Genomic DNA, 27,441 nt, shown 5'->3' with positions numbered 1-27,441 from the left:
GCAGATGCTGAAACATGTTCCTCCCTGAAAACAGGGAAGCACAGTGGCTCAGTGGTTCGTACTTCTGCCTGGCATCACTAGGGTTGTTGGTTCGAATCCCAGCCACGGCACCACCTGCCTGGATGTTCTCCCTGTGCCTGCGTGGGCTTCCTCCAGGTACTCCGGTTTCCTCCCATGCTCCAAAAGACATGCTGGTAGCAGGGGCGGACTGAAAACTCATGGGGCCCCCGGGCAATAGGGGATCATGGGGCCCCTGTGTCCTTGCCCAAACTCAAAAAAGCCTATAAAAAAGGTACCAGGGGCATCTCATGGGGCCCCATACTGACCTCGGGCAGTGCCTGAGTTTCTAAATGGTCAGTCTGCCCCTGGCTGGTAGGTTAACTGGATCCAGTCTAAATTGGCCCTACTATGTGTATGTATGATATAAGTTAGGGACCTTAGATTGTATGCCCCTTGAGGGTTAGGTACTGATGTGCATGTACAGTATATATATGTAAAGCACTGTGTAAATTGATGGTGCTACATAAGTACCTGAAATAAATAAAAACAAGTAGACCATGCAACATGTTCCAAAGGTGAACGTATCCTTTAAGGGGTTGCTTTTGCAGCAGGTAGTTTGGTCTTTTCTGGTGGGGTACAACAACAATTAAAGGATGTCCAAACCCAAAAAGAACAACTTTGTATTTTGAAGCTTACCAGTTCTTAGATGTGGTGGCTGCATTAGTTTCTAATTTCTTTTCTAAAGCTTATTTTATTTTATTTTCACCTGGTGACCCCGCCAGTAACCCACTTCCTACTAAGAAAAAATGCTCACTCACTGTGAAGTTTATATAGAGGAGCTGTGCTCCAAACTTTCTAAACATAGACCCAGTCAGTGTTAGGAATAGTGTCCCATTATTGGTGTCAGTTGGAGGAATAGTGTCCTATTGTTGGTGTCAGTGGGGGGAAAAAGTGCCCCACCAATGGTGTCAGTGGTGGGAATAGTGCCCCATTGTTGGTCTCAGTGGCAGGAATAGTGCCCCATTGTTGGTATCAGTGGGAGGAATAGTGCCCCATCATTGGTGTCAATGGGAGAAATAGTGCCTCATTGTTGATGTCAGTAGCAGTAATCATGCTTCATTGTTGATGGGAGGAAAAGAATAGTGTCTTGTATCAGGGGAAGGAAAAGTGTCCCTAGGGCCGGATAAAGGCAAGCAAAGGGCCACATATGGCCCCCGGGACGCAGTTCGGAGACCACAGATTACCTCCCCTTCTTATCTCTATATCATAGGGGGATGTGTTCTGTAGTCCAGAGATGTCAGCTGGGCAGGGCTAATATAATTGTTTTAGATTTTAGATGGCATTGCAGAATGCACAAGACACAGTACAGTATTTGATTTCTGGCAAGATCATTTTTTTATGCACTTATCAAACAAATAATAAGTGAAGTTCATGTTAGGGTTTAAATATATTTTAATACACATTTGCATGGAGAAGATGATGAAGAGTGCAATGATGAAATGTGCCACCATCATTTGACTTTTCAATAGAAAATTCTGAGAAGGATAGTTTGCCACTATAGAGATATAAAAAACAAGAAGTGGTTCAATTTGTCAACATTTACACAACTCTAAAATAGCATTTTTTTCGGTGAAGTTGTGCTTTAATGATGTGTTTCAAGAAAAACTTGCTCTTTAAGCTGCAATAGAAAATTACGGGTCTTGGGAAAGTAGATATTACAGGTAAAAGGGTTGTCAGGAATGGAACCGGCTTTGCTTAGTAAGTCAAATCTTACCATATGAAACCTTTAATTTTTATAATATTACTGTGTACCACAAGCATTGTATACATTCAATTTCTTCTCCTCATCCCTAACAATCTATATTCTATATTCCAAGCACTGTGCACGCTTATAAATATGTATGTGACAGCTATGGGCCCATGTAAATTTGAGTGTTATAAATACGCATTTGGTTTTCAGATTCTTGCAGGCAGAATACCAACAAACACAGGAATATAAATACAAAACATTAAAAACAACAGAACCTTCTCTGAACTCAGTCTCTTCGACATATACCCTACAGTAAGTGACACCAACAAGACTGGCCTGGGGTAACCGTCCATCTTACAGAGCCCTCCCTCGGTAGCACACTAGAATTGAAATCACTTACCTATTTCTCCCAGTTTTCTGTGGTTTGGAAAGTGCCCTGAAACAAATCCTAGGAAAAAGAAGAATAACAAAAATTAACAAACCTATAATAATAATAGCAATAATAATAACAATATTACACAAGATTTTGCAAGTGCTAAATTACTTTATAAAGATATAGAAAGAAGACCTGAACATAAAAAAGTGAGAGCAAGAAAAATCCATTAGTTCAGCTGTCAACTTTCTGTCCGGAAAGGTGGGTGGGTGCCAATCAGGCCACCCATGGCTCAAATTTCTGATGGTCTGCGTGTGGCCAGCTTTATACTCTGAAAAATCTAAATTTTGCATCAATTTTCTCTGAAAAACAAATCTTCTGTGTCCTCTGTATTATTTTTTACATATTTCCAATACCAGATCCATATGACATAATATAACATAGTAGATACCATTTTTAATTTTTAATAATTGTTATTCATAATCTACTCTTGTTGCTTTTTATTATTTGTATGTTCATTGCTATTTTAATTTTTTAAATATCTTTCTCGTATCACATTGTCACCCTGATTAAATGCGTTGACTAGTACGTTCACCACATTTTGGAATAAAACCTGTTTTGGATTTTAAAATTTTGATGTGGCTCTCCATATCTTTGATCCAGCCACTATACTGCTTGACCAATGGTCAGAGGTCAATTGGTGTATGGAAGCAGCCTACACAACACCCAGATGCTCCATCAGGATCATAGTAGTAGAGTATTGAGCAGGGGCGGACTGACCATTCGGAAACTCGGGCTCTGCCCGAGGGCCCGGGGTCGGTAAGGGGCCCCATGAGATGCCCCTGGTACCTTTCATAGGCTTTTTTGTGTGTGGTTTGAGTGTGGGCAAGAATACAGGGGCCCCATGATCCCCTATTGCCCGGGGGCCCCATGGGTTGTCAGTCCGCCCCTGGTATTGAGGCATTACCAATCATAGGTACCAATTAGATGTGGATGTAGATCTCAGGACTGGATCCTGACTGGATCTTTGACAGCTCTATCATATGTAATTCATTTATATATTTATCTATTTGCCAGGAGTTCAGCTTTACGATGTTGAGTGCCTTACTGCATAAAGAAGTAATTGTATAATTCATCTTGGATATTAATAAAAGACTGGACTTTTTTTTAAGCTAATGATATCCTGTTAATAATTTTATTGCTCTTTGTGACTCCACCGGGAATACTTCTCATCATCTGTCCTGCAGACACAATAGATGCCAAGGAAAATCTCAAAAAATAAGTTCAAACTTTGGCAGGTGTCCCCAGTGGGAGATTCTCCTTTTACTTCCTTTTGAGTGACAGCTCCTAACTTTCATTTCCCCTCACTTTCTCTCCTTCTGTCATCAGGATTAAATAAAATGGAAAGTGAATCAACCCACCAGGGTCACAGACAGCAACAAGTGGTTCTAACGCTTCCATGTTCTACTCAAAGCTAGAAAATAACATTTCAGCTGAAGTCTCACTTTTACTACATAACTATGTAACTATGTATAATCTACCTGTAAGGCTCCATGCACATGGGGTGTTTTATTAACGCTGGTAACGTTAGTTGTGTAAAGTCAGCGTTTTTTTAGCATTTTTGCATTAGCGTTTTTCTGTGTATGTATTTTTTAGCATTTTTTTTGCTTAAAAAAGTCCAAAAATGGCTGTTTGCCACGTTTTACCATGTTTTCACACGTTTTTCAGTGTTAGAGCATTTTTACAGCTAAAAAAACTCCTCTATAAACCCACTAGCTCTGGGGGGGGGGTTTTCAGCCGGAAAAAAATGCCCCTGCCAAAAAACACTGATTACAGTCTATCTGTGCATGGACACATAGGATAGCATGCTGGGGGGTTTACTGGCTGTAGAAAAAACGCCAAAAGCCAAAAACAGCCGCTGTAAAAACGTTCAGTGTGCATGAGGACTAAAAGATAAGTTTGGGATTTGAAAATAAACAATCATACTCACCTAGGTGGATGCAGCATCGGTCTAATGCTGTGACTGTCCCTCGACCATGAGCTGAGCAATCAAAGGCAGATGATAGCTCAGTTCTCAGTATTCTATGAGCAGTGACTGTTAGTTACTGAATCTCTGCTCTGGTGGCAGGAGCAGCTTGCTCAGGCTCTCAGCGGAGCACTGAGAATGGACCCCAACATTAAAATCCAGAGTATGGATGGGCTGAGTGACGTTAGCTGAATCTGGATCAGAAGAGTGCAGAAATAAGTGCACTCCTGGAGAAAAGAACTTGGCCCTTTTTTCCCCTTTAGGAAACTTAGATGCGTATATTATTTCCTCCAGTTTGTCTAATTATACATTTTTGATGTCCAAACAAGCTTTTTCTGCTGATCTGATTTGCAGTGAATGCCAAAGCACTTTGCACATGACAACACATTAATTCGATGGGTATTCAAGTCAAACCCGAGACATTTAATTTTACAGGTATAAAAAGGGATGCTGGCATGGTGGTACTACATGAAGTAGTAAGTGGCAAGTGTGTCCTATTACTGATAGGCAGCGCACATGTTGCGGTCCAGTCCAGAGACTGCTAATCAAGATGGCAGACAACAGTGTTAGTGTGTTCATGGAACAGTGTGTGGTGATGAAGTTTCTTCTGAATGAAGGAGTAAAAAAAAGTGGCCTGGTTTGATCTCTAAGGGTGAAGAGAAAACAGGTGGCGCACACACCTAGTGCATTATCCAAGGTTTATTGTAAAGAGTAAAAAATAATAAAAACATACTCACAAGCAAAGCATGTATCTAAAAAGCATAGAAAAATGACGATGGCCACAACGGCAGGCAAGGTATTCTCACTGTCAGTGCGGTCAAATGGCTGACGCGTTTCGGGGGCGAATCCCTTTCCTCAGAGCTAATGACCAGCCTCTGATGCAGATGTATAATGGATGAAAAGTGGGAGCCTTGCTGGTGATGCCTCATCCATTATTCATTTGACCGCACTGACAGTGAGGACACCTTGCCTGCTGTTGTGGCCATTGTAATTTTTTTATGCTTTTTAGATACATTCTTCGTTTGTGAGTATGTTTTTATTATTTTTTACTCTTTACAATAAACCTTAGATAATGCACTAGGTGTGTGCGCCACCTGTTTTCTCTTCATCCAGTGGCTGATTTCCCCGTCTGAGGAGGGCTGCACCCCTGAAGCATTTCCTTTGGTTTTCGCTGTCCTGATACCCTTGGCTTCCCTTTTGGCTGTGCATATCCTGAGGCACTGAAGAGTACATACGATATCCTGATCTCTAAGGGTGTCCTGTTTTTTTTCAGGATAATGCACAAGCTCATACTGCTCAACGCATTACTTGCACATTACAGAAAACTTGGCTGGGAGGTATTGCCACATCCCCCTTACAGCCTGGACCTCGCTTCAAGTGATTTCCACCTGTTTGGACCCCTAAAAGAGTTCCTCAGAGATCAGCACTTCAGCACTGATGATGAAGTGGAGCAGGCTGTACTAGGATGGTGCAGACATACTGACAAATCTTTCTATGCCGAAGCTTTCCAGGCATTACTTAAACGCTGGGATAAGTGTATAAATGTAGCAGGGGAGTATGTAAAAAAATAAATGCAGTTTCCACTCATTGAATTTTGTTCTTTTATTATATAAACTCAAAAGTTCCGGTTTGACTTGAACACCCCTGATAATTATAAATTTGTACAGAAATGTTGATCTGTGCACTGTATTTGTACTTGCTGCAGTAACCACAAAACTTCAGCAAAACAAAGATGGTTCTACTTAAAAACCTCAACCTTCACAATGGTTCACTGATCCAATGACATCTGCAATTAATCAGAAAGTGAATAAACAAGGTCACGCAAACAGAGGTGACTTTTAAGCTATAAAAGACTGATACAGATCACTGGTCCATGATATACTGTCCCAATGGACTACTTTAAGGGTGCTTAAAGGTTTTATATATATACAACCTTATAAAGCATAGAATATCTACCATGCAGGGATGAAAAAGATGTACAGAGCTAACATTCTGTGTACACATTCTATTAAAGACCAATTTGGTGTGCTAAGTATATGATATGTACAGCATATGGGGCTTCACTACATAACTAGTACTTCGTCACCACTGTTACATAGTTTATGAGGTTGAATAAAGACACAGGTCCATCCAGTTCAATCCATGTGCATGATTTTCATTTCCCAACAATTATCATATCCCTGTATATTCTGAGGACATCTAAAAGTGGTTTTTTTTTTAAGTTGTTGACACTCAGCTAGTACCACTTTCTGGTGAAGGGAGTTTCATTGCTTTAATAGTAAAGAACTCTTTCCACAATCTAACATTAAACCTCCTTTCTTCTAAACTCAAATAGTGGTCACATATCTTCTTCACGAGTCTTATCATAAATAATTTATTACAGTTGCTAAAGTCTCCTTTATATATTTGTACATAGTAATCATATCCCCTCTTTAGCACCTCTTCTCTAGAATGAATAAGTATAATCTTTGCAATTGATCCTCATAGCTGAGATTCTCCATCCCCCTTAATAATTTTGTTGCCCTTCACTGAACTTTGTCTAACTCAACAGCATCTTACCTGAGGGCTGATGACCAAAAGTGAACTGCATATTCAAGATAAAGCAGAGCCAGTGCTTTGGAAAGGGGTAGAATTATTGATTTACACACTTGCTTTGTTAGCTGTGGCTTGGCATTCCATACTATTGCTAGGTTTGCGATCTACAAGTGCCCCAATATACGTTTCCATTACTGATTCTCCCAGGGCAGCCCTTTCTGATGTGAATTTTGCATGTGTATTTTTGGCACCCAAGTGCATACCTTTACATTTCCCAATATTGAACCTTAACTGCCATGTAGCCACCCAACCCTCTATTTTACAAGGTCTTCCTGTAATGATGGCGCTCATCCTAACAAATTATACATCTCTTGAAAGCAATTGATAACTGACATATTCTAATACATAGATTCTTAATGTGTATGTAAACCATAAATCAAATTTTCAGTATGTTTGGCATCATACCCTACTGTGTACCGTTTTTCTAACAAATAGTTTTTGGTTAATTTGTTGCAAAGTCTTTTATGGAGTGATCCTGCCAGTAACAACACTTTCTGTTGCAGGCTGACAACATTAAGCCACTGCCTCACAATTACCATCAGCACTGTCAGCCTTCCATTGAAGTTCCTTCAGTTTGCTGTCGAGCTCCTTATCTGATAGACCTGATACGCAGTCCAATGGGCAATTGATAGGGTACATATGGCTGGCTGACAATTGCTGCTAATTGCAGTTTTTGCACTCTCCAGTTTTAGTAAATCTTCCCCTCTGGGTCTACAAATAATATAGAAATAATAAAATAATGTGTTTTGTTTCAGTTTCATTCGTTAAGTAAATTATTTTGTTTTGTCATATTCGTTATGTTAGAATGATTTGTTTATAGAATGGTTTTTCTTATTTTGGGAGAATATATATTCGTTCCGAATCTATTCATATTTTTGGCAGTGCTGTTATTCTTTTGTTATTTCAGAAGATTGGCTACGCCACTCTCATCCAAATAAAACAAACTAATCAGAATTAATACATATCCATTTGTTGTGTTATGAATATGAATTCATTATTTTCCATTGCCAACTAACTTTGTTGGGGTGCGCACATACAATTAAAGCAAATGGTCTCTCAAGTTCAACCGCAATATTCAAAGAATTTTGAGCATTCACACTGCGCTCACTGGAATAAAAATGAATGGATCCAAATCAATTCATGTCATTCGTAATGTCGTTATATTATTTTGGATGCTTCCAACATTAACAAAAGTCACATAGTGTTGCATCATGCCATCCAAATGACACACATGAATACGAATGAATTTGTTGTTTTCATTATAATTTATTTCGGATTAGTTGAAATTCATGATACCCCGAGGAAGTCACAAGCAGATGGTGACGTAACGCGTAGGTTCGCGAGTCCGCAGTTTCCGGTGCGTGGTGACGCACTTCCGGCGTGCGACGCCATCTTGCTACACCTAGGAAGTCCCATACACATGCAGTGTACCCACACATCAGTGAGGAGGGAGGACTGCTAGGAATGTGAATGTTATTCCTCAACTTTTTAATAAAGGAGTCGTTTTTGAAGTACTACACTTAGAGGTCTTTCTTTCTTGACTCACTGGATTGGTGAGCCATAGTCCTTCAGAGATACCTTGGTTGATCAGGGGAAATAGGAGCCCCAGAAGGAGATCCACTGAAGAAAGGAAGCTGCTGGCCTATATGAGTTAAGGATCCTGGGTGATCCTACAAGCCTTTTGGCCCCTAGGGGTCACTGGGAGGAGGTGAGGAGGCAATCTAGCCGCCAATAGGAGAAGAGTTTGGCACAATCACGAATTGGTCAATTACCACTACACATTGCATGAGTGTGTTTATCACCAAAAGGACATTGCTTTGATTGATTTTTTAAGAGTGGACACTTTTTTGCACTGATTTGGCACTATAGCACTTTATCTTTATAAAGAGTTTATTATAACTTGGTTATTTTTATACAGTACGTGTGTGAGCATGGTATTTAATTTTTAGACACTTGGTATATTTATTTAGAATGTGAACACGTGTGTTCATTACGGAACACAGCTATTGATTATTAGTTTGACACTATTTATTTTTTCACTATTGCTATAAAGTGTTTGATTGTATGAATTTTGATTATTTTTTAGAGTTGTATTATATGAATTGGTCACATCTTTTAGAATTTATTATGAGCGCTACACTATTTATTTTTGAAATTTATTACTACTGTGATGCAGAGATTCGGATACATCCAAATCTCCAAATCAAGCAAATTTCATCCAAATTTCGATTCATAATGAAATGAATTGCACATGTCTAGTAAATGGTTATCGAGGATTAGTAGTCTCTGCATAGTATCTCTATAAAAAGTAGGATTGATCAGTTTTGATGATGTATTATTTATCGGGGCAGCACAGTGGCTAAGTGCTTCCACCTGGCAGTACAAGGGTCGTTGGTTCAAATCCCAACCACGACACCTCCTGCCTGGAGTTTGCATGTTCTCCCTGTGCCTGCAGGGGTTTCCTCCGGGTACTCCGGTTCCTCACACACTCCAAAAGACATGCTGGTAGGTTAATTGGCTCCTGTCTAAATTGGCCCTAGTATATGTATGTATGAATGGAAGTTAGGGTCCTTTAGATTGTACACCCCTTGAGGGTCAGGGACTGATGTGAATGCCCAATTGTGTAAATTGATGGCGCTATATACCGTAAGTACCTGAAATAAATAAATAAATAATAAATCCCCAAGCCATTCCCATTTATACATCCTGGGATGGCATTCAATAAAAAGAGAGTGTTTTAGTAAAATCTCAGTGGCATAATATGTTGGCATTTGCTGGAAAGAGGTGACATCATGCCACCTAGAGTGGAGGTAAATGAGGAGCAAGGAGGATTTTTGCTGTTGTTTTTGTGCAACTAAAATATGCAATTAAGGCACAATTACTGAAAATGTTACCTGCATGTTATCTGAAACATTAAGTTGATTTTCCAGTTTGACATCAGGTAATGCAATAATGCAGAGAATCCTGTTTTCCACATATAGGGAGTTGTGAGAAGAACCAAAACATTAATTGACCTATTATCATGGCAGGGCTGTTATCCACTCAAACCTCTTTATATTCAGCCAAACCACAATCAGTTCTTACTTAGATCTTCCTAAAATCAGTGAAATTAACCTTTGCTTTTTTTTTTTTCTTATTCAAAGATCCACTTACATACCCTTAACATTTGGATTAACATACCTCCAAGGGGTATAGATACCCCCATTAAGACCCCCTATTGTAGAATATAAAGGTGGAACCCCTGTTCTAGAATACAGAAACTGCTAGAATGCGCTTTTGCTGTAGACTGCAGTTGTGCAACTCACACACGAAATCCTAGTTGGATTCCTGAATTAAGTGGAAGCAAGCGATGAAATATTTACAGAAGGAAAACTGTTCCACAGACAATATAACATTGACATGGAGCAGATAGCATGTTCCGAGAGAGATCTTGATATCGCTCTTGCTGCTCATTAGGGACTTGAACATCAAATATCTCGAGCTGCATCACCAGCAAACAGGCCGACTCACTCCAGCACCCCTGCAAACACTCTTATCTGTTATATTGCTTTGAGACAACATTATTTTGTGTCCTTGACCATATCTGAAATGAATTTGTTTTGGGCTTCTTGGCGAGATTGACAGCTGTGCTTGGTGACTTTTAAAAGACCTGAAAACCGAAGTTGCTTTACAGAACAAGTTGGATGAATTAAATTGATTTTACTTAGAAGAGCATTTTGCGCTTCCAGGCCTTCTTGGCAGATGAGGTGAGATCACGTGATTCATGGCAGATATCAGACGGAGAAATAACATAACGCAATCCATTTCTTCCTCTATACTCCACTGAACTGCATCAGATTGGCAGCTGACAGCGAATGTTCACCGTCAACAAGTCTAGGTGCCTATAAATATTTGGGTGTCAAGAGTATGAGAGATATGGAACTGCTGCCCCAATGGCTATTCTTGACTTTTGCCACGACCCAGATTTTAGGCAGGCTATGGTTCTATTGTAGTGTTTCCTGTGCTTGGAAACGGACACAGCAGGGACACAGGACCCAGGACTTGCTCAAGCATCAACCAATTTCAGCATCTACTTTCTGGACACAGTCATGTAAATCCTGTGCTGTTCAAAATTGTATGACGCAGATCAGCCCCTACTGCAGCCTCTCTTTGTAACTTGCTACGCTTGCACTCTGGTTGCTGGGGTAGAGGAGACTAAGGAAATGCTTCTTACTGCCTGCAGCTGACTGATGATATAATCTCAGCCTTGGCAAGATCAGCGGACTGGAGCTTAATGACTGCTCTTTAACCACTTCAATACCAAGCACTTTCACCCCCTTTCTGCCCAGGCCAATGTTCAGCTTTTAGTGCTGTCACACTTTGAATGACAATTGCAATAATTGGTCATGCAACACTTTACCCAAAATAAATTTATGCAATTTTTTTAATTTTTTGCTAAACAAACTAAAAAAGACCAGATATTTTGGGGAAATTTTTTTTCTTGTTTCTGTTATAAAAATTTGCAAATGAGTAATTTTTCTCCTTCACCGATGTGCACTGAAGAGATTGCATTGATGGGCACTGATAGGCTGCACTGATGGGCACTGATAAGGTGGCACTAATGGGCACTGATGAGGAGGCACTGATGAGGCTGGACTGATATGTGGCAATGATAGGCACTGATAGGCAGCACTAATGGGCACTGAGAGGCACTGATAGGTGGAAACTGATGGGCACTGATAGAGGACACTGACAGGCGGCACTGATGGGAACTGGTAGGTGGCACTGATGGGCACTGATTGGTGGCACTGATGATGAAGCACTGATGGGCACTGATAGGCAGCACTGATGGGACTGCACTGATAATCAGGGCACTGTTGCCCTGTCACACTAGCCATTTACCGGTTCTCCTCTCCTCATGCTGTGACCGCACATGAGGAAAGTACTGCCGATAACAGGCAAGTGTGTTAACATTGTGATCTGCTATGATTTGACACAGTTGATCCCAAGGTAAAGGGTGGCTATGATTGACCCTTTACCTTGATCTGTGACCACCTGCATCTGAAGGTCACAGCGATCACAGAGAGTGTTGGATCCGCACCACAGCGGGTGCAGGGGGAGTGGTTCTGGGAGGACATCTATGGACACTCTCCCAGAACTGGACAACCACGCTGTAGTAGTCTTTCGGCTATAGCATGGTCAAGAACTGGTTAAAGTGATGATTCTAAAGGTTGTAAGAAAACAAACATGTTATACTTACCTGCTCTGTGCAATGGTTCTGCACAGAGCAGCCCCAGTCCTCTTCCTTTTTGGCTTCCTGCTGGCGGTCCTGGCTCCTTCCCCCTGTTGAGTGCAGCCAATAGCAAGCTTCTTGCTATGGGGGCACTTGAGTGGCCCCACCCCCACTCTCTACTCATTGACTGGCTGTGATTGAAAGCAGCAGAAGCCAATGGCTTCCACAGCTATGTAAGCCAATGAGGAGAGACCAGAATGACTAACTCCTATGTGCATGTGTGGAATGACATCACCCATCACCCATCAATCCCCTGCTGGCCAATCAAGAGGCTGAAACCCCAACATCCAAAAGATAGTAGCTGGTGAGGGATATAATCTCTACATTCCTGGAAGTAAGAGGTGAGTATTTCTGGAAGTTTTGTTCCACTATAAGTGATCCCATTGGTTGAATGAGAGGAATATGGAAGAGAATAACGTGCAGTGGTGCAGTAAGTTTGTGATGGTGCTGAAGTGCAGGTTAGTGAAGTGGTGGCAAGTGCTGTAGCATGCATTAGTGTACTGGGAGCTAGATGTGTGCATCAGTGCAGTGGTGGAGGGAACAGGTGTGCACATTGGTGCCATGCCAGCTAGTGCTGGGCAGCACAGTGGCTAAATGGTTAGCACTTCCGCCTGGCAGTACTACGGTCGTTGGTTCAAATCCCAACCACGGCACCACCTGCCTGGAGTTTGCATGTTCTCCCTGTGCCTGCATGGGTTTCCTCCAGTTTACTCCAGTTTCCTCCCACACTCCAAAGACATGCTGGTAGGCAGGGGCGGACTGACAACTCATGGGGCTCCCGGGCAATAGGGGATCATGGGGCCCCTGTGTCCTTGCCCAAACTCAAAAAAGCCTATGAAAAAGGTACTAGGGGCATCTCATGGGGCCCCCTACTGACCCTGGGCCCTCGGGCAGTGCCCGAGTTTCCAAATGGTCAGTCCGCCCCTGCTGGTAGGTTAATTGGATCCTGTCTAAATTGTCCCTAGTATATGTATGTATGAATGTGAGTCTGAGACCTTAGATTGTACACCCCTTGAGGGTTAGGGACTGATGTGAATGTACAATATATATGTAAAGCTCTGCGTAAATTGATGGTGCTATATAAGTACCTGAAATAAATAGTGCAGAGGTGCACATCAGTGCAGTGGAGGCAAGGGCAGAAGTACAAGTTGTTGCAGTGGCAGCAAGGGCAGGAGTGTGCGGTAAGGACAAAAATTGGCCCTTTTTTTGGGGACCAGTGGTATGTTTGGTAAATGGTGGAATCTGGCCACTGACAGTATTGTGATGTGGTAATGTCGTAGGTTTCATCCGATCAAGGAAGCCATAGAGCAGTCACACCCCTTGTGCACATGGTGCCCTTACTGCTGGTCAAGAAAGGTATTACACGGGCTGTAGGGACAGCAGTCATCAGTTCCTAGCAGTGGCAGCTACTGCTCTGTTCTGGATTTTTAAAAATAAAATTCAAGTGTTCTTTCTGACTTTTGCTGCAGCATCTCAGTACAAAATGCTGATCTATAGCTCCTGTCATCAGAGTTCGGGTGGGGGAAATAAATGAGAGGCAGAGAGGAGAAAGGAGCATTAGAAAGTTAAATGAAAGTTTAATATTAGAACATGATGTAAACCACACAAGAGTGAATGACAGGATTAATATAACTGCCGGAATGGAGGCAAATACTAAATATAATAATAAAACAAAATAAGAAAACTTTCTGGAATTGAGTTTACGAAAAGTACAAGAACAGCATGGAACACTTTAAGAGTTTCATATTTCCAAATAGAAGCGCACAGGTTTATTAAAGTACAGAAGCCACGCATTTCGGCTTTAAAATGTTCGGTTTATGAGAACTGAGTATATTTGAGGTAGAGTTCCAAACCCAAGGGAGGTTATTTTAAAATGCACAGCTGACTTCCTTTCAGGAATTAAGTTCAAAGTCACAGCGGCTAGCTTCTTCTCAGCCCAAAATAGCTCAATACAGGCAAAAGTAGGTTGATTTCATGAGCACAACAAATGGTTGCACACTTAGGAGCCGGGAAACAGCATGTGTTAGTATCAGGTCAGGAAGATAAGAGGGCAGCAACTGTCAGATCTCAGTTGGCTTTTACCTCGGACTCTCAGCTCTGGTTATAAGGTCAATTCATTCAGCTTTTTGAGTTATTTCACTGAATTATATATCTTATTTCATGGAAACCTTCACTATGATCTCCCTTACAGTACTGGACTGCCCTGCAGAAGTTGCACAGATACTTTTTGGGTGTCCTGCTCTTACCTCACTTCTCCCTTGGTCAAGGGGTAATAAACCCAAATTGTATATATTGCAGTTTACCAATCTTTAGATGTGGTAACTGCATTAGTTTTCTTTTTTTTTTCTTCTTTATTTTCACCTAGTGACCCAACCAGTGACATACTTCCTGTCTTAGGGTGTCTCCACTCTGGTTGAAGAAGCAACAGAGACACCCATAGACAGCAGCATTGGGAGAGGGTAGTGTTAGATGTACAGCATTGGTCGATTTAGATGAACTTAACAAATGAAAGCCACCAGATATTTTTTTAAGCAGCTACAGTAACAGTTTTTTCATTTTTTTTCTTTTTGAAATAAAGGTTTTGAAAGAAAGTTAGTACCTCTGTTAGTAAAGGGTTTGTTTAAACCTCCTAACTGCCACTTTTGTTGGACAGCTTGGTCTGTTAAAGGAAGTTATAAAAATAACAAAATTACTGTCTGGATCATCAAGTGAAAATAAAGGGAAAAAGTCTAAAGAAAGAAAACAAATGCAGCCACCACATCTAAGAATTGGTAGGCAGCAATATAATACATTTTTGGGTTTGGGTTAAATACTGCTTGAAGTTCTGTTGGAATGCAAACACTGCCTGGAGCAAGTCAAAAGCACATCAGAAGTAAGTCATCTGTAGGTTAAATGCATCTGGCAATGAATTCTGAATGCAGCATCTAAAGCCCAAAGGCCATCCTTACCTTCCAACTGTCCTTCATTTGGAGGGACTGTACATCTTTTCGAATTAAATACCTCTTTCCAGGGGTGGACTGAAAACTCATGGGGCCCCTGGGCAATAGGGGATCATGGGGCCCCTGTGTCCTTGCCGACACTCAAAAAAGCCTATAAAAAAGGTACCAGGGGCATTTCATGGGGCCCCCTACTGACCCTGGCCCTCGGGCAGTGCCCGAGTGCTCGAATGGTCAGTCCGCCCCTGCCTCTGTCCCTCTTCAGTCCTTCTTTTTGGTTTGCTGTATGGACCTCTAAGATATGCTATTTAACTGTCAAAAGTATTTCACAACTCTACACCTTTCATGTAAACTCTAAATTATACCATTTCTTTTTTTTTTTTCATTTTAAATATTGTCAGTTTAACCAATATTTTTTTTGGGAGTAATTCCTCATGGTTGGTGTAACTAAGGGAATGCCAGAGGTGTGTCTTTGCCTACAAATTGTGTGCTATAATGTGCCTCTGTTCCTCTCTCACAAAGTTGGGAGGTATGCCCATTAATTCAGGCTCTTAACCCCTTTCTGCCAACTCTTTAATAGGATCTTAAAGTGTTACTAAACCCAGGACCCTGCATTCCCTATATCTGGTCTCCCACAGTACACACAACATGGAAATGCAATTATTTTAGTAAATATAAACTGCTAAATACCTTTTCTGATTAGCAGTTAGAGCAGTCTTGTGACTTCTATCAGTGTCCAGCCAAGCACTGGTTAAAACTTGTAGGAGGAGTTTTCATTCTCTTATGACTGTCCTATGAGGCTGCATGACCCCTGACCCTCTGTCTGGACAGTGCTGATTGGCCCTGTGCTGATCACATGCACTCTCCCAAAAAAAAAAAAAACTCTAGCAAAACTGAGCATCTGCAGCTTCCCCTCCCCCCAAGGCTCTGTTCTATCAGCAGATGGATTGTGGACTGTGGGAAAAGGGGAGGATCAGAGAAGACAGGATCAAACAGCTTTTTTACACAACGCAGAGGATTAACCCTCCAGCCCTCCTATTCCTTCTGTACTGAAATGTATTGTAATTGTACTGTCTCCCTTAAAGCACTGCGCAAATTGTTGGCGCTATATAAATCCTGTATAATAATTAACCCCTTAGGTTCCACAGTGAGTATAACAAGCATGCTTTACTGTAAATACAGACTGATTTTACTGTTGTGGGTTTAGTAACACTTTGAGGCCAGAGTGATTTATTTTCTTTGAGGAGCGGTGCCTGGGCTTCCTCATTCATACGATCACTGTGACTGGCTGTTGCAAAGATCATGTGATTAGGAGCTGGTCCTGCCAGCTCCCAATCATTGCTAGATGATCGTGAACTCTTGATGACAGCTCGATTATAGTGCTGATGGCACTGATTGAATACACCCCCAGCACAAAAGAGTGACCCATACATGCACAGCTCGAAGGGAAGGCCAACCTCTGTGTTGCCGCATCTATGTGTGATGTCTATGGGAACAGGATGATGATGGAATGGAATGCTGCCAGTCTTTTGGTTGGGAGACCACAGAACAGAGTGTCATAATCAGGAGTGATATATGGGGGGGGGAGCAAACTGGGCAATTACCCACTAAAGGTCCCTTTCCAGCTGGAAAAATGTAGCATTACAACTATGCCAAGTCTATTCCGTTCTGCAGGTCATTATGTATGTGGCCCCATTATTTAGCTGTAATAAAATGTATCAGCTCCCCCACTCAGATTATTTTCTGCATGACTCTTTTTGCAGCCCTGTCATGTGATCTGTTATGTCACAGAGCTGCAAAGGAAGTCAGGATGAGCTACTGTGGGTCTGTAGTGGGGTAGCAGGCAGGGCTGCTGTTAGAAACCATGGGGCTCCATACAGCCAACTTGAGAGGATGCCCCCCCCCAAAAAAAAAGCACTGTTTACTATGCTTCAGTTATGAATGAACACAGTGAGTGGTCAGTAACAGTCACTCATTGTGTTCATTCAGGAAAGGAAGTGGCTGGCAAATGTAACATATTTACTTGGCCCTTCTCTCACTCCCCATCCTGAAGGTCTGAAGGATCCTATTGTGTACTTGCAACTGCCAGTGGAAAGGAGCGGAGGAAATCCGGTAGCACTGCAGAGGTACAGGCACAAAAGGGGGCCTGAGCAGTAAGGAGAAACATAAGGTGCAGAGGGAGGGTGATCCCCTGTATGGCTCTGTCTGAAGCAGCTGAAAGCCAGCAGGAGGAGAAGAGAGGAGAAGAAGCCAGCTTTCAGCTCCTGCAGAGCAAGCCATACAAGGGATTGGTTCCAGTAATTGCCCCCTATTGTGCTGATCACCCTTCCTGCCCACATCCAATTTACCCAGCTGCCTGAAAATGCTCCCGATACCCGAACCACTATTCCTGTCCAAATTACATGCTGTTTCCCTTCTGCTCATGTGTGAACCCCCGGCTTGTCATAGCCTGAATTCATGCAGGAGCAGAGCGGGAAACCTCCCTGCACCGATCCCATGCTGAGCGAGTGAGCGGAGAGTGAGAGAGAACAGCATGTGAGGATTTGGTGTCGGCTATCAGGCGAAGGATGGAGGCAGATGCTACGGATTCTCAGCTGTAGGAGAGGAGAGAAAACAGCAGAGATTTGAAATCCCCACAGCTTTCTCTCCTCTCCTTGCAGGGAAGTGCAGGCTAGACGGCTTTTGATTAGTCAGCACCGTCACTTGACCAGGGGCGGACAGACAACTCATGGGGCCCCCGGGTAATAGGGAATCATGGGGCCCCTGTGTCCTTGCCCACACTCAAAAAAGCGTATAAAAAAGGTACCAGGGGCATTTCATGGGGCCCCCTACTGACCCCGGGCCCTCGGGCAGTGCCCGAATTCTCGAATGGTCAGTCCGCTTTAACTAGTATAACCAGGACGATTGCAGGCAAATAGAACACAAGGAAGATATTAAAGTGGGCACTCCAATTTTAAATGTTGTTGGCACAGTGGCATACATACACACACACACACACATATATATATACAGTGAAGGAAATAAGTATTTGATCCCCTGCTTATTTTAAATGTTTGCCCACTCACAAAGAAATGATCAGATCCCTCCTGAGATGTGTGCAAACCTGGTGGCCAACTACAGGAAACGTCTGACCTCTGTGATTGCCAACAAGGGATTTGCCACCAAGTACTAAGTCATGTTTTGTGAAGGGGATCAAATACTTATTTCCCTCATGAACATGCAAATCAGTGCATCATTTGTTAGACATGCATTTCTTTTGAATTTTTGGTTGCTATTCTGTCTCTCAGTGTTACAATACACCTACCATTCGATTTTTAGACTGATCATTTCTTTGTGAGTGGGCAAACCTTCAAAATCAGCAGGGGTTCAAATACTTATTTCCTTCACTATATATATATGTGTGTGTGTGTGTGTGTGTGTGTGTGTGTGTGTGTGTGTGTGTCACTGCGCCAACAACATTTAAAATTGGAGTGCTCACTTTAATATCTTCCTTGTGTTCTATTTGCCTGCAATCATCCTGGTTATACTAGTTAAAGCCCAACTCCAGGATATTAGCAACCCCCCTCTAACTAATTGCTGGTATGAAAAATAGAAACCTATCCAAATGCTCATTTTACTTTCCTGAGGGCATGGTCACATGACTATCCATCTCTGTTTGCTATCTGGGGTCCTCCTTCAGGTGTCCACCTCACTGCCTGCATGAAATGGACACTTCCTATTGGTGCAGGCAACACTTCCAGCACCTGTTTCTCCTTTTATAGGCTTCAGAGGCAGGACAACTCACAAGGGCGGTGAGAGGACCAGTGCCCAAGAAGATGACAAACAGGGAAAAATGTCTGGATCCCAAAGCATATATTAGCTTGACTCTTAGGGTTCATTCACACTAGTGGTTGGAGGGGCTCTAAAACCCAGTGGCTGTGCTGCACTTTGACCACCCTCCACTGCTACCCCCTTTAGCTGCAGAGACAGCAGCTGAGTGTGGACACATGCTGTGGCTGCAATGCTTCATTTTGTGTCCATGACAGGAATTATACCCTGTCGCTTTCAACTGCGACCCATTCAAGTGAATGCAGCGATCAGGGCTGTTGTTAGAAACCATGGGGCCCCATACAGCCAACCTGACAGGGCCCCCTCAAAAAAAAAAAAACACACAGTTTACCATGCTTCAGTTATGAATGAATACAATGAATGATCGGTACCAATCCCTCATTGTGTTCATTCAGGAAAGTAAGGGGCTGGTAAATGTGACATATTTACCGGACCCTTCCCTCAGCCTCCATCCTGAAGAAACCTTTTGCATGACTGCAGTTGCTGATGGAAAAGAGGGAAGCTGGCAGCAGTGCAGGGGTGGGGGCACACAGGGGGCCTAGGCAGCAAAAGGAAACATATGATGCAGAGGGTGGGTGATGGGTGCTGCAGGGGGGGTAAATTACTGGAATCAATCCCATGTATGGCTCTCTCTGCAACAGATGAAAGCCAGCGGGAGGGAGAGGAGAAGACAGCTTTCAGCTGCTGCAGAGAGCCATACAGGGGACTGGTTCCAGTAATTGCCCCCCCCACTGTGTCGATCACCCTCCCTGCCCACAAATCTGATTCACCCAGCTGCCTGTGCCCCCTGCTGGACTGGGTCCCCTACAGGAGGACTGGTGGTACCCCCTTCTCCATGGCCCTGGCAGCGATCAGGAGGTTAAAGCAGGCGGTAAGGAGGTGATACAACTTTCTAAAGAGCAAAGGAAGCTGTGACTTTGCTCCATTACACTGCAGGATGGGTTCGAAAGAGGTATTTGGAATCAATACTGAGGAGTAGGATAACTGATGCACATTGCACTATTTAAATTAAATTTTTTCCTGGAGTTGGGTTTTAAGGCGGGATATCAGGGTGTGCACCACCTTGACCAATGGGGAGATTTAGGAGGAAAGGTGGAGAGGAGTCAAGTTCAATATTCAACATTTCCATAGACATTTGGTTTCTCAAATCTATGGAACTACTTATTATTTTGACATGTAGTTTTTACTAAAGGTAACGTTGGCTTATGCTCTTTTTTTAGCCTGCTTCCAAGTTAACGTCTGGTAACTTTACTTTGTAACCATTACAAGCTAAGAATTCACTCTGGAAACCGCAAGCTGAAATATGTGAACGGGCTGTGTATACTAATGGGAATATACATTTCCATACAATGCATACTTATATCAGAAGATTAGTCATTGGGCTATGTAATATGCATCCGCAGCCCTGTAATATTGCAAGGTTTCAGCCCCATTCCTCATGTAAATCAGTACTAAGGACATACTCACATAGTTATGAGAATCTAACAAATGAATACACGATTTAAAGTGTTCCAGCAAGATGGTTTATTTAAGATGTATGCAAGCAATATCTCCCCTAGAGAGGATTTTATTCTGCATGATATGAATGTATATCTGCATTAAGTGAGCAGAAAAACACTCGAAATGTCGGTTCTCTCCTAAGGGGAAAGTTTAAAGCATTTAGACATAAATGAAATTCCGGAAAACTTTTAGTCACTAAAATGTGATTTTATAAAATATGGGGAATGCAGTAGGAGTTTGAATTAAAGGGAAACTGTTACCCAAAAAAGTATGTAAACAAAGTAAAGTCTAACAAATTACATAAATATCATAAATATTAGTCCACCCTATGTGCATGTGTTTTTTAAAAATGAAAATCTATGTGTTTTCTTGTATTTATCATATGAATCTAAATATGTGATGGAACACAATGCCTACCTGGCATCCAACCACAGTTCTACCCTTTTATTTCCCTACAATTCAATTTCACTTCAGGGCTGCTGTACAACAAAAGGACCCTTGTGTTATGTGTAATATAAGCAAATGACACAACCCCATTATAATATGTGTACATATTCCCCAAAGGCACTGACTATTACCCAGGGGTACCCATACCATGAGGTAATTAAATGATGGGGGTATTGAACTGGATCTATTATTAATTTTAAAGAATAAACTGCAATCTCTGCTCATGCCTAGATTCAACAACAGCAACAAAAAAAATCTCAGGAGTTGTAGCTAGCTTTTGTATTTTTTTATTGTTATATAAATCATTACGATAAAATCTTTTTATTTCTTCTGTTCTGTTCCAAGCTATCCTGAGTTAAAGCAGTAATAAAACCAAAAGTAAACATTTTTATGCAGCTAAGCAATTCATAGATTCAAAGGCGTAACCCACCTGACCCCCAGTCAGAGCCATTCCCACTGATCCCGGTGTCTTTTACTCCCATCATTGGGCCCGTTATTATGGTCCCGCAGCAGGACCCTTTCACAGGTTCTTCAGCAGGCCCTGTTCCTGCCATCTTTGGGCCCCCCCCTCCCCCCCCTCCCCCCCCCCCATGGTGGCGGAACACCAGGACCTGATCACAAGTGTTACCTTTGCTACCCTGGTAGTGCTGACACTGGTGCCAGTATTTTTTTTGTTGTTATTTTATTGTTTTAATAAGTTTTTTTTACCATTTTATAATTTTTTTTATAATTTTACTTTTTATAAAAAAAATTTTATTATTTTTTTAAGGAGCCCCATTGGGGGCTTTGGTGAGATATCAAGGGTCCAAACAGACATCTGATGTTCCACCTTTGAAACAGAGAACGTAGATTGAGTACACAGCACCCAACCTCCACCTCTGCAGCCTCAGCTACACAGAGTGAATTGACAGGAATACCTCTGTACAGAGCTTCCCATTCATTCACAAACTGAAGCATAGTAAACACAGACCTGGATAGGAGGGGCAGTAGGGGTGGCATGTAGAGGAACTGATCCCCTCCATTTTCCTTCTGCAGCCACTGAAAGAGGGGATCAGTTCCTCTATATGCTGCCCTGCTGCCCCTCCTATCAAGGTTACGATCTCAACCCCTGTGTGTACACCCCTACTTAGATATGATGGCTGCTCCCCTCCCCCCAGACTGACAGTGCTGCTGCCTAAAGGCTCCCCTTGTGCTCATTCATCCAGAGTGGGGGCACTCTAATACAGCTGACGTGTTACTAGCCAAACACAAGGCAAAAACAGAGGGAAAAAAGACTAAAAAAAGAAAACATGTCTAATGATTGGTAAGCTGCAATATATTATGTTTTTGATATTGGGTTTAATACCGCTTTAAAGTAAAACCAAGCTATTGGCATCTTTTATGGTAGTACTGGTACCCAATAGGACTGGTGATGGCATGGGGACACATTGGGCAATTCATTGAAGGTCTGCAGTTTAAAATAGTTAAGAACAATCATCATCTAAATAGCTCTGATACAGTCATATGATACTTTATTATTTGTGGTCTGATTATCCCCGATTGTATTACCAGAAGGTATCACTTAAGTGCAGAAATGAAAAAGTTATTTTTTTTCCAATGTGGTATTTCCCTCCCATCTGCATTTTGCTACTGATAATGAATAATCCAGGAAAAAAGAAGTAAGCTCTAAGTTCCCATGATGCAATGCAATTTTTAGTTGTGCAAGCTGTAGAGTCGGTCAGCATGATGTAGAAGCTATAGTGGACCCTAATTTTGAAACCGATAAATCCCAATTGGATTCTCACTTTGAATCAGCTAAATACATTCCAGGTGCTCCGAACTGAAGATGTTCAGTGCTTTATAATAAATTTGGTTACTAACGCAGATATAACCTGAATAGAAAAGCCTGTCTCCTGCCAGCAGCTGCAGAATGGGACCCTTGTGTAGAAACAGTGGTCTCCCTGCAGGGTTCCAAAGAGACAGCCCAATCCATCAAAGAGATATCTCCATATATTCAGTAAAGAGACAGTCTAATCCAACAAAGAGACAGCCACATATATTCAGCAAAGAGATACCCCAATCCAGAACATAGGCAGGCCCCATATATTCACTAAAGAGACAACCCAATTCAGCAAAGAGACAGCCACATATATTCAGCAAAGAGATACCCCAATCCAGCAAAAGAGACTAGTCCCATATATTCAGTAAAGAGACATCCCCATATAGCAAAGAGACAGCCCAATCCAGCAAAGAGACCACCCAATTCAGCAAAGAGACATCCCCATATAGCAAAGAGACATCCCAATCCATCAGAAAGACATCCCCATTTAGCAAATGTTAAAAATTGGCACAATCGTTACACACATGTGCTTCCACTGAAACAAACAGCATCTGGCAAGCCTTGCTCCAGCTTCCTCCTCCTAGCTCCTAACAGACACCTGCAGGAGCCAATCACTTTCTCACCATATCCTCTCCCCTTTCACCAGGAAGTTTGGGAAGGTAGTGAGGGTCATGGAGAATCTGGTGGCAGTGACAAAGACAGCAGTTAAAGTGGAACTTCACTTTCCTAATCAACATTGACTATTGTTAATCCCTATGCTGCTAGCATTAGTAAATAGATAGGAAAGTACAGTATATTATATTTACTTGCTTGGACATTTTATTTCAGTTTCTTCCTGGTTTCTTGTCTAAGCAAATGATGTCATCCCAGGAAGGAGGAGGGGAGCAGGGGCACACCCCCCTGCCTGCATGCCTGGGCTAAGGGCGATGAATTTTAGGCAGTAAATGCTACATGAATCATCTGACTTACTCAAGATGACCACAGCCAGAAATGTTAGGGGGTGTTTTTCAAAGTGACTTCTCAGCAAATTAAAGCATGGAGACATGGATGGATGGAGGAGTTTTCTTTGAATAATGAAAATGAATGAAATGGCATTTTTGGTTTGTGGTGGTCAGGTGCAATGTAGTTCTGCTTTAAGTGATTTGGGGATAGGGACGTGTTGTAAAGGTACTCAATGCTGTGAATGCATTAAGGTAAAAAAGGCTTATGCTTTAGTACTACTGTAAGTTTATTTTTAACTTTCTCTTTTAAAATAGATTCCATTAAAGTTCATACATTTAAGGATGATTTTAATACATGCCTCCCCCCCATTCCAAATCTAATTTTCAAATTAAATGAACAATTTAACCAATTTAATAACCAACCAATCAGTTTTCCGCTAGCCGTGGCTCATATGCTTACAAACATTTTCTCTATTGTTAGGTAAGTCATTTTATTGGCCGGTAATAGTCCACTAAGTGAAGTGAGGAAGAAAATTACAGCGTATAAAGCTTTTGAACTTCAAGGTTCTCTCATTCGTGAGCACTTTTCAGGTACCAAGAGATGCACGCTGTGTAATTTAATCTATGTATTGGGTCTGCCGAGTCACAACAACATTTCATAAAGTGTTGGACAAATAGAGATATCTGTAAGAAAATAATAGCAACTGACAAAGACCCAAACAAGACCCTGACCCTGGGTCCCCGTTTTATGGAAATTAATAAAACTGTGTCCACTATTTTATTTGAGGATACGACCGTTGGAAACAACTGCGTACAAATATAAAAGGCAATAAAACAGCAGTACAATTTTTATTTTTTATACAGAAGTTTAGAAAAGTTTGTGTCTACACAGAACAAGCTTTAAGGATGGTTAAAGTTTATGCTATAAAACATTAATATTGTAAATAACTGTTTTTTTCTTGACATATAATGATATATGATATGATCAGCTTCAATTTAAAGGCAACCGTAACCCAAGAAAAAATGTAGTATATTGTAGCTCATCAATCCTTAGATATGGTGGCTACATTTGTTTTCTTTTTCCAGACTAAGAACATACTGTATTTAGCAAGCTCACTTCCTATGAGCTGAATTGGAAGTGTTATCTTCCCCCCAACTACATTCTGTTAACTACTAATTCTTCTGAACCCATGTAATGAAGATGAATAGAGGAAGACCTGTTTGAAATCAAAATCAGATGAGCAGCCAAGGGTGACAGCCATGTCTCCCTCTACTGAAACGTTAGAGCAGCCATTCTTAACTGGGGTTCTGTAGAAATCTTAGGTTACTTCAGACATTTCAAAGGGTTGTTTGGATTGTGGCTGATTGACCTTCTGCCTGATGATACCTGGATAGAGCAGTATGATCTTTTCAGCTGTCTGTCAAACAGGCATTCTGACCACCAATGTAAGGAGGGTTCTTTGTGCTGACTATCATAGTAAGGGGCATTCTTCCTTTTGACCATCAATGTAAGGGGAATTCTTCCAACTGACCACCACTGTAAGGGGCATTCTTCCCACTGACCACCAATGTAAGGGACCATCTTCTCACTGACTACCAATGTAAGGGGTATTCTTTCCATTGGCCTCCAGTGTAAGGTGCCTTCTTCCCACTGACCACCAATGTAAGGGGCATTCGTCCCACTGACCACCAATGTAAGGGGCATTCTTACACACTGACCACCAATGTAAGGAACATTCTTCCCACTAATCACCAATGTAAGGGGCATTCTTACACACTGACCACCAATGTAGGAGGCATTCTTTCCACTGACCACCAATGTAAGCAGCATTCTTCCCACTGACCACCAATGTAAGGGACCATCTTCTCACTGACCACTGATGTAAGGGGTATTCTTTCCATTGACCTCCAGTGTAAGGTGCCTTTTCCCCACTGACCACCAATATAAAGGGGCATTCTTTCCACTGACCACCAATGTAAGGGGCATTCTTCCAACTGACCACCAATGTAAGGGGAATTTTTCCCAATGACCACCAATGTAAGGGACATTCTTCCCACTGACCACCAATGTAAGGGACCATCTTCTCACTGACCACCAATGTAAGGGGTATTCTTTCCATTGGCCTCCAGTGTAAGGTGCCTTCTTCCCACTGACCACCAATATAAAGGGGCATTCTTCCCACTGACCACCAATGTAAGGGGCGTTCATACACACTGACCACCAATGTAAGAGGCATTCTTTCCACTGACCAATGTAAGGGGCATTCTTCCCACTGACCACCAATGTAAGGGACCAACTTCTCACTGACCACTGATGTAAGGGGTATTCTTTCCATTGACCTCTAGTGTAAGGTGCCTTTTCCCCACTGACCACCAATATAAAGGGGCATTCTTTCCACTGACCACCAATGTAAAGGGCATTCTTCCCACTGTCTACCAATGTAAAGGGCATTCTTCCCACTGTCTACCAATGTAAAGGGCATTCTTAATCAAACCACTAATTTAAGGAGGCTTCTTCCCACTGACTACCAGCAATGGGGCAGGAAGAAAAGGTACTCCCCCCAAATGGGACACAATCAGCAAAAAAAACTTGACAAAGATCTTAAACCTTTTGGACACCACAAAAAAATGTATTTATTGCTATTGACTGTTAGGCAGTCCAGTGTCACGGAGTCAGGGAGCAAGGGGACATTTCCCAAATAAGGACATATAAAATATTAAAATCTTGATGGATATTATAACTACTCTCCACTTAAAAATTGCCAGTTTGGAAAACTTTATTCAAGTCAATAAGGGGGGCAGGGGTAAAACAGAGATTTTTCAAGTGAACTTTAAAAGTGCAATAGGCTTTAAATGGCTTTTAAGCTTTATGCTCCTTAAAAATCTTACATTTTATAATACTTTTTTCACCTTTTTTCTATAAAGAATACAGTGGTATTCTGTTGCTAAATTGCGGCTAGGGTTACACTTAGAGTTAGAGTTAGTGGAAGAGGTAGGGTTAAGATTAGGGTTAGCGTTCCATTTGGGATTAAAGGTAAAATTAGCTTTGGGATTAGGGTTTGCTTTGTTTATCCTTAATTTGTGTTTTCTTTTAGCAAGCAAATTACGAGCCAGTAAGGTGAAAAAACTCTGTTACAGTAAAGCAATGCAGCTGATTATACAATAAATGAGCAGCAACGCACAGATTTGCTCATTCCACTTGTCAGGATGTACCTTGTGCTCACATGCGTAGAGTCCCACTGACTCCAAGTACTGCTCCCCCCTCCTTCTCAATCGCAATGCTGATGTGCTAGCAATGACAGAAGCCTATTAAGACCGATTTGTCTACTTATGCTAGTAACATTTAATTATTAAAGGAATACAAAACCACATTAAATGTTGTTATTAAATCTGTCTTATAGCTTTAAGACAAAGCACTCATCCATCTTGTAAAAGTGATGGGCAGTGTGCAATTAATACAGTATATGAACTGTTACAGGATACATCACTGAGAGTCCTGTTTCACCTTCATGAGACCTGGTTCTCTAAGAGGGTAAATTTTATTTCTTTATATGACATAATGATTAAAACCTACATGCAAATTGTGGGATCATTTGCATCCAAGTTGCTGCCTTTTTGTCACCTTGATGTTATTAAAAGACTATCTCCAACTTAATTTATATATGCAAAGAAATGAGATTTGGGTGTAATCACTGCTGATATATTGTCTTCAGGGTGGAAAGGGCTCATCTACATTTCTAAGCAACTGAATACATAAATAAATAAATACAGAGAAACAATATGCTAGGACCCTGAAGTTTCCAGCTTCCCATTTGGAAAGAGAATAACCTTGCCTAGTGGGCTTCAGAATTTTGGGAGATGATATAAAACCAAAACCAAGACACTTTAGAGGGTCATTGTTTAGGTCAGCCTACAAATGGGTAAATTGCCTATTGACAACAAGAAATTGTCACA

At 41.7% G+C, this 27,441-nt stretch overlaps 1 protein-coding gene across 3 annotated transcripts in view; it reads right to left on the bottom strand.

Moving 5' to 3' along the window:
- The window catches only part of TAFA1 (TAFA chemokine like family member 1), a 547,163-nt gene that overhangs the window by 207,924 nt on the left and 311,798 nt on the right, over window positions 1-27,441 (bottom strand). For all 3 annotated transcript variants that reach the window (XR_016312530.1, XM_089676017.1, XM_089676018.1), the window contains exon 3: window positions 2,151-2,198. Coding sequence is in view for 2 of the 3 variants with exons in the window: in XM_089676017.1 (XP_089532143.1) it covers window positions 2,151-2,198 (48 nt within the window). In the remaining variant the exon portion in view is untranslated. The remainder of the gene's footprint in view (window positions 1-2,150; window positions 2,199-27,441) is intronic.

This window comes from Staurois parvus, unplaced genomic scaffold (assembly GCF_062004578.1).
Source record: "Staurois parvus isolate SC_StPar_1 unplaced genomic scaffold, SC_StPar_1.0 ptg000162l, whole genome shotgun sequence".
NCBI classification, from domain to species: Eukaryota; Metazoa; Chordata; class Amphibia; order Anura; family Ranidae; genus Staurois; species Staurois parvus.
This window is presented reverse-complemented; position numbering and strand designations above follow the sequence as displayed.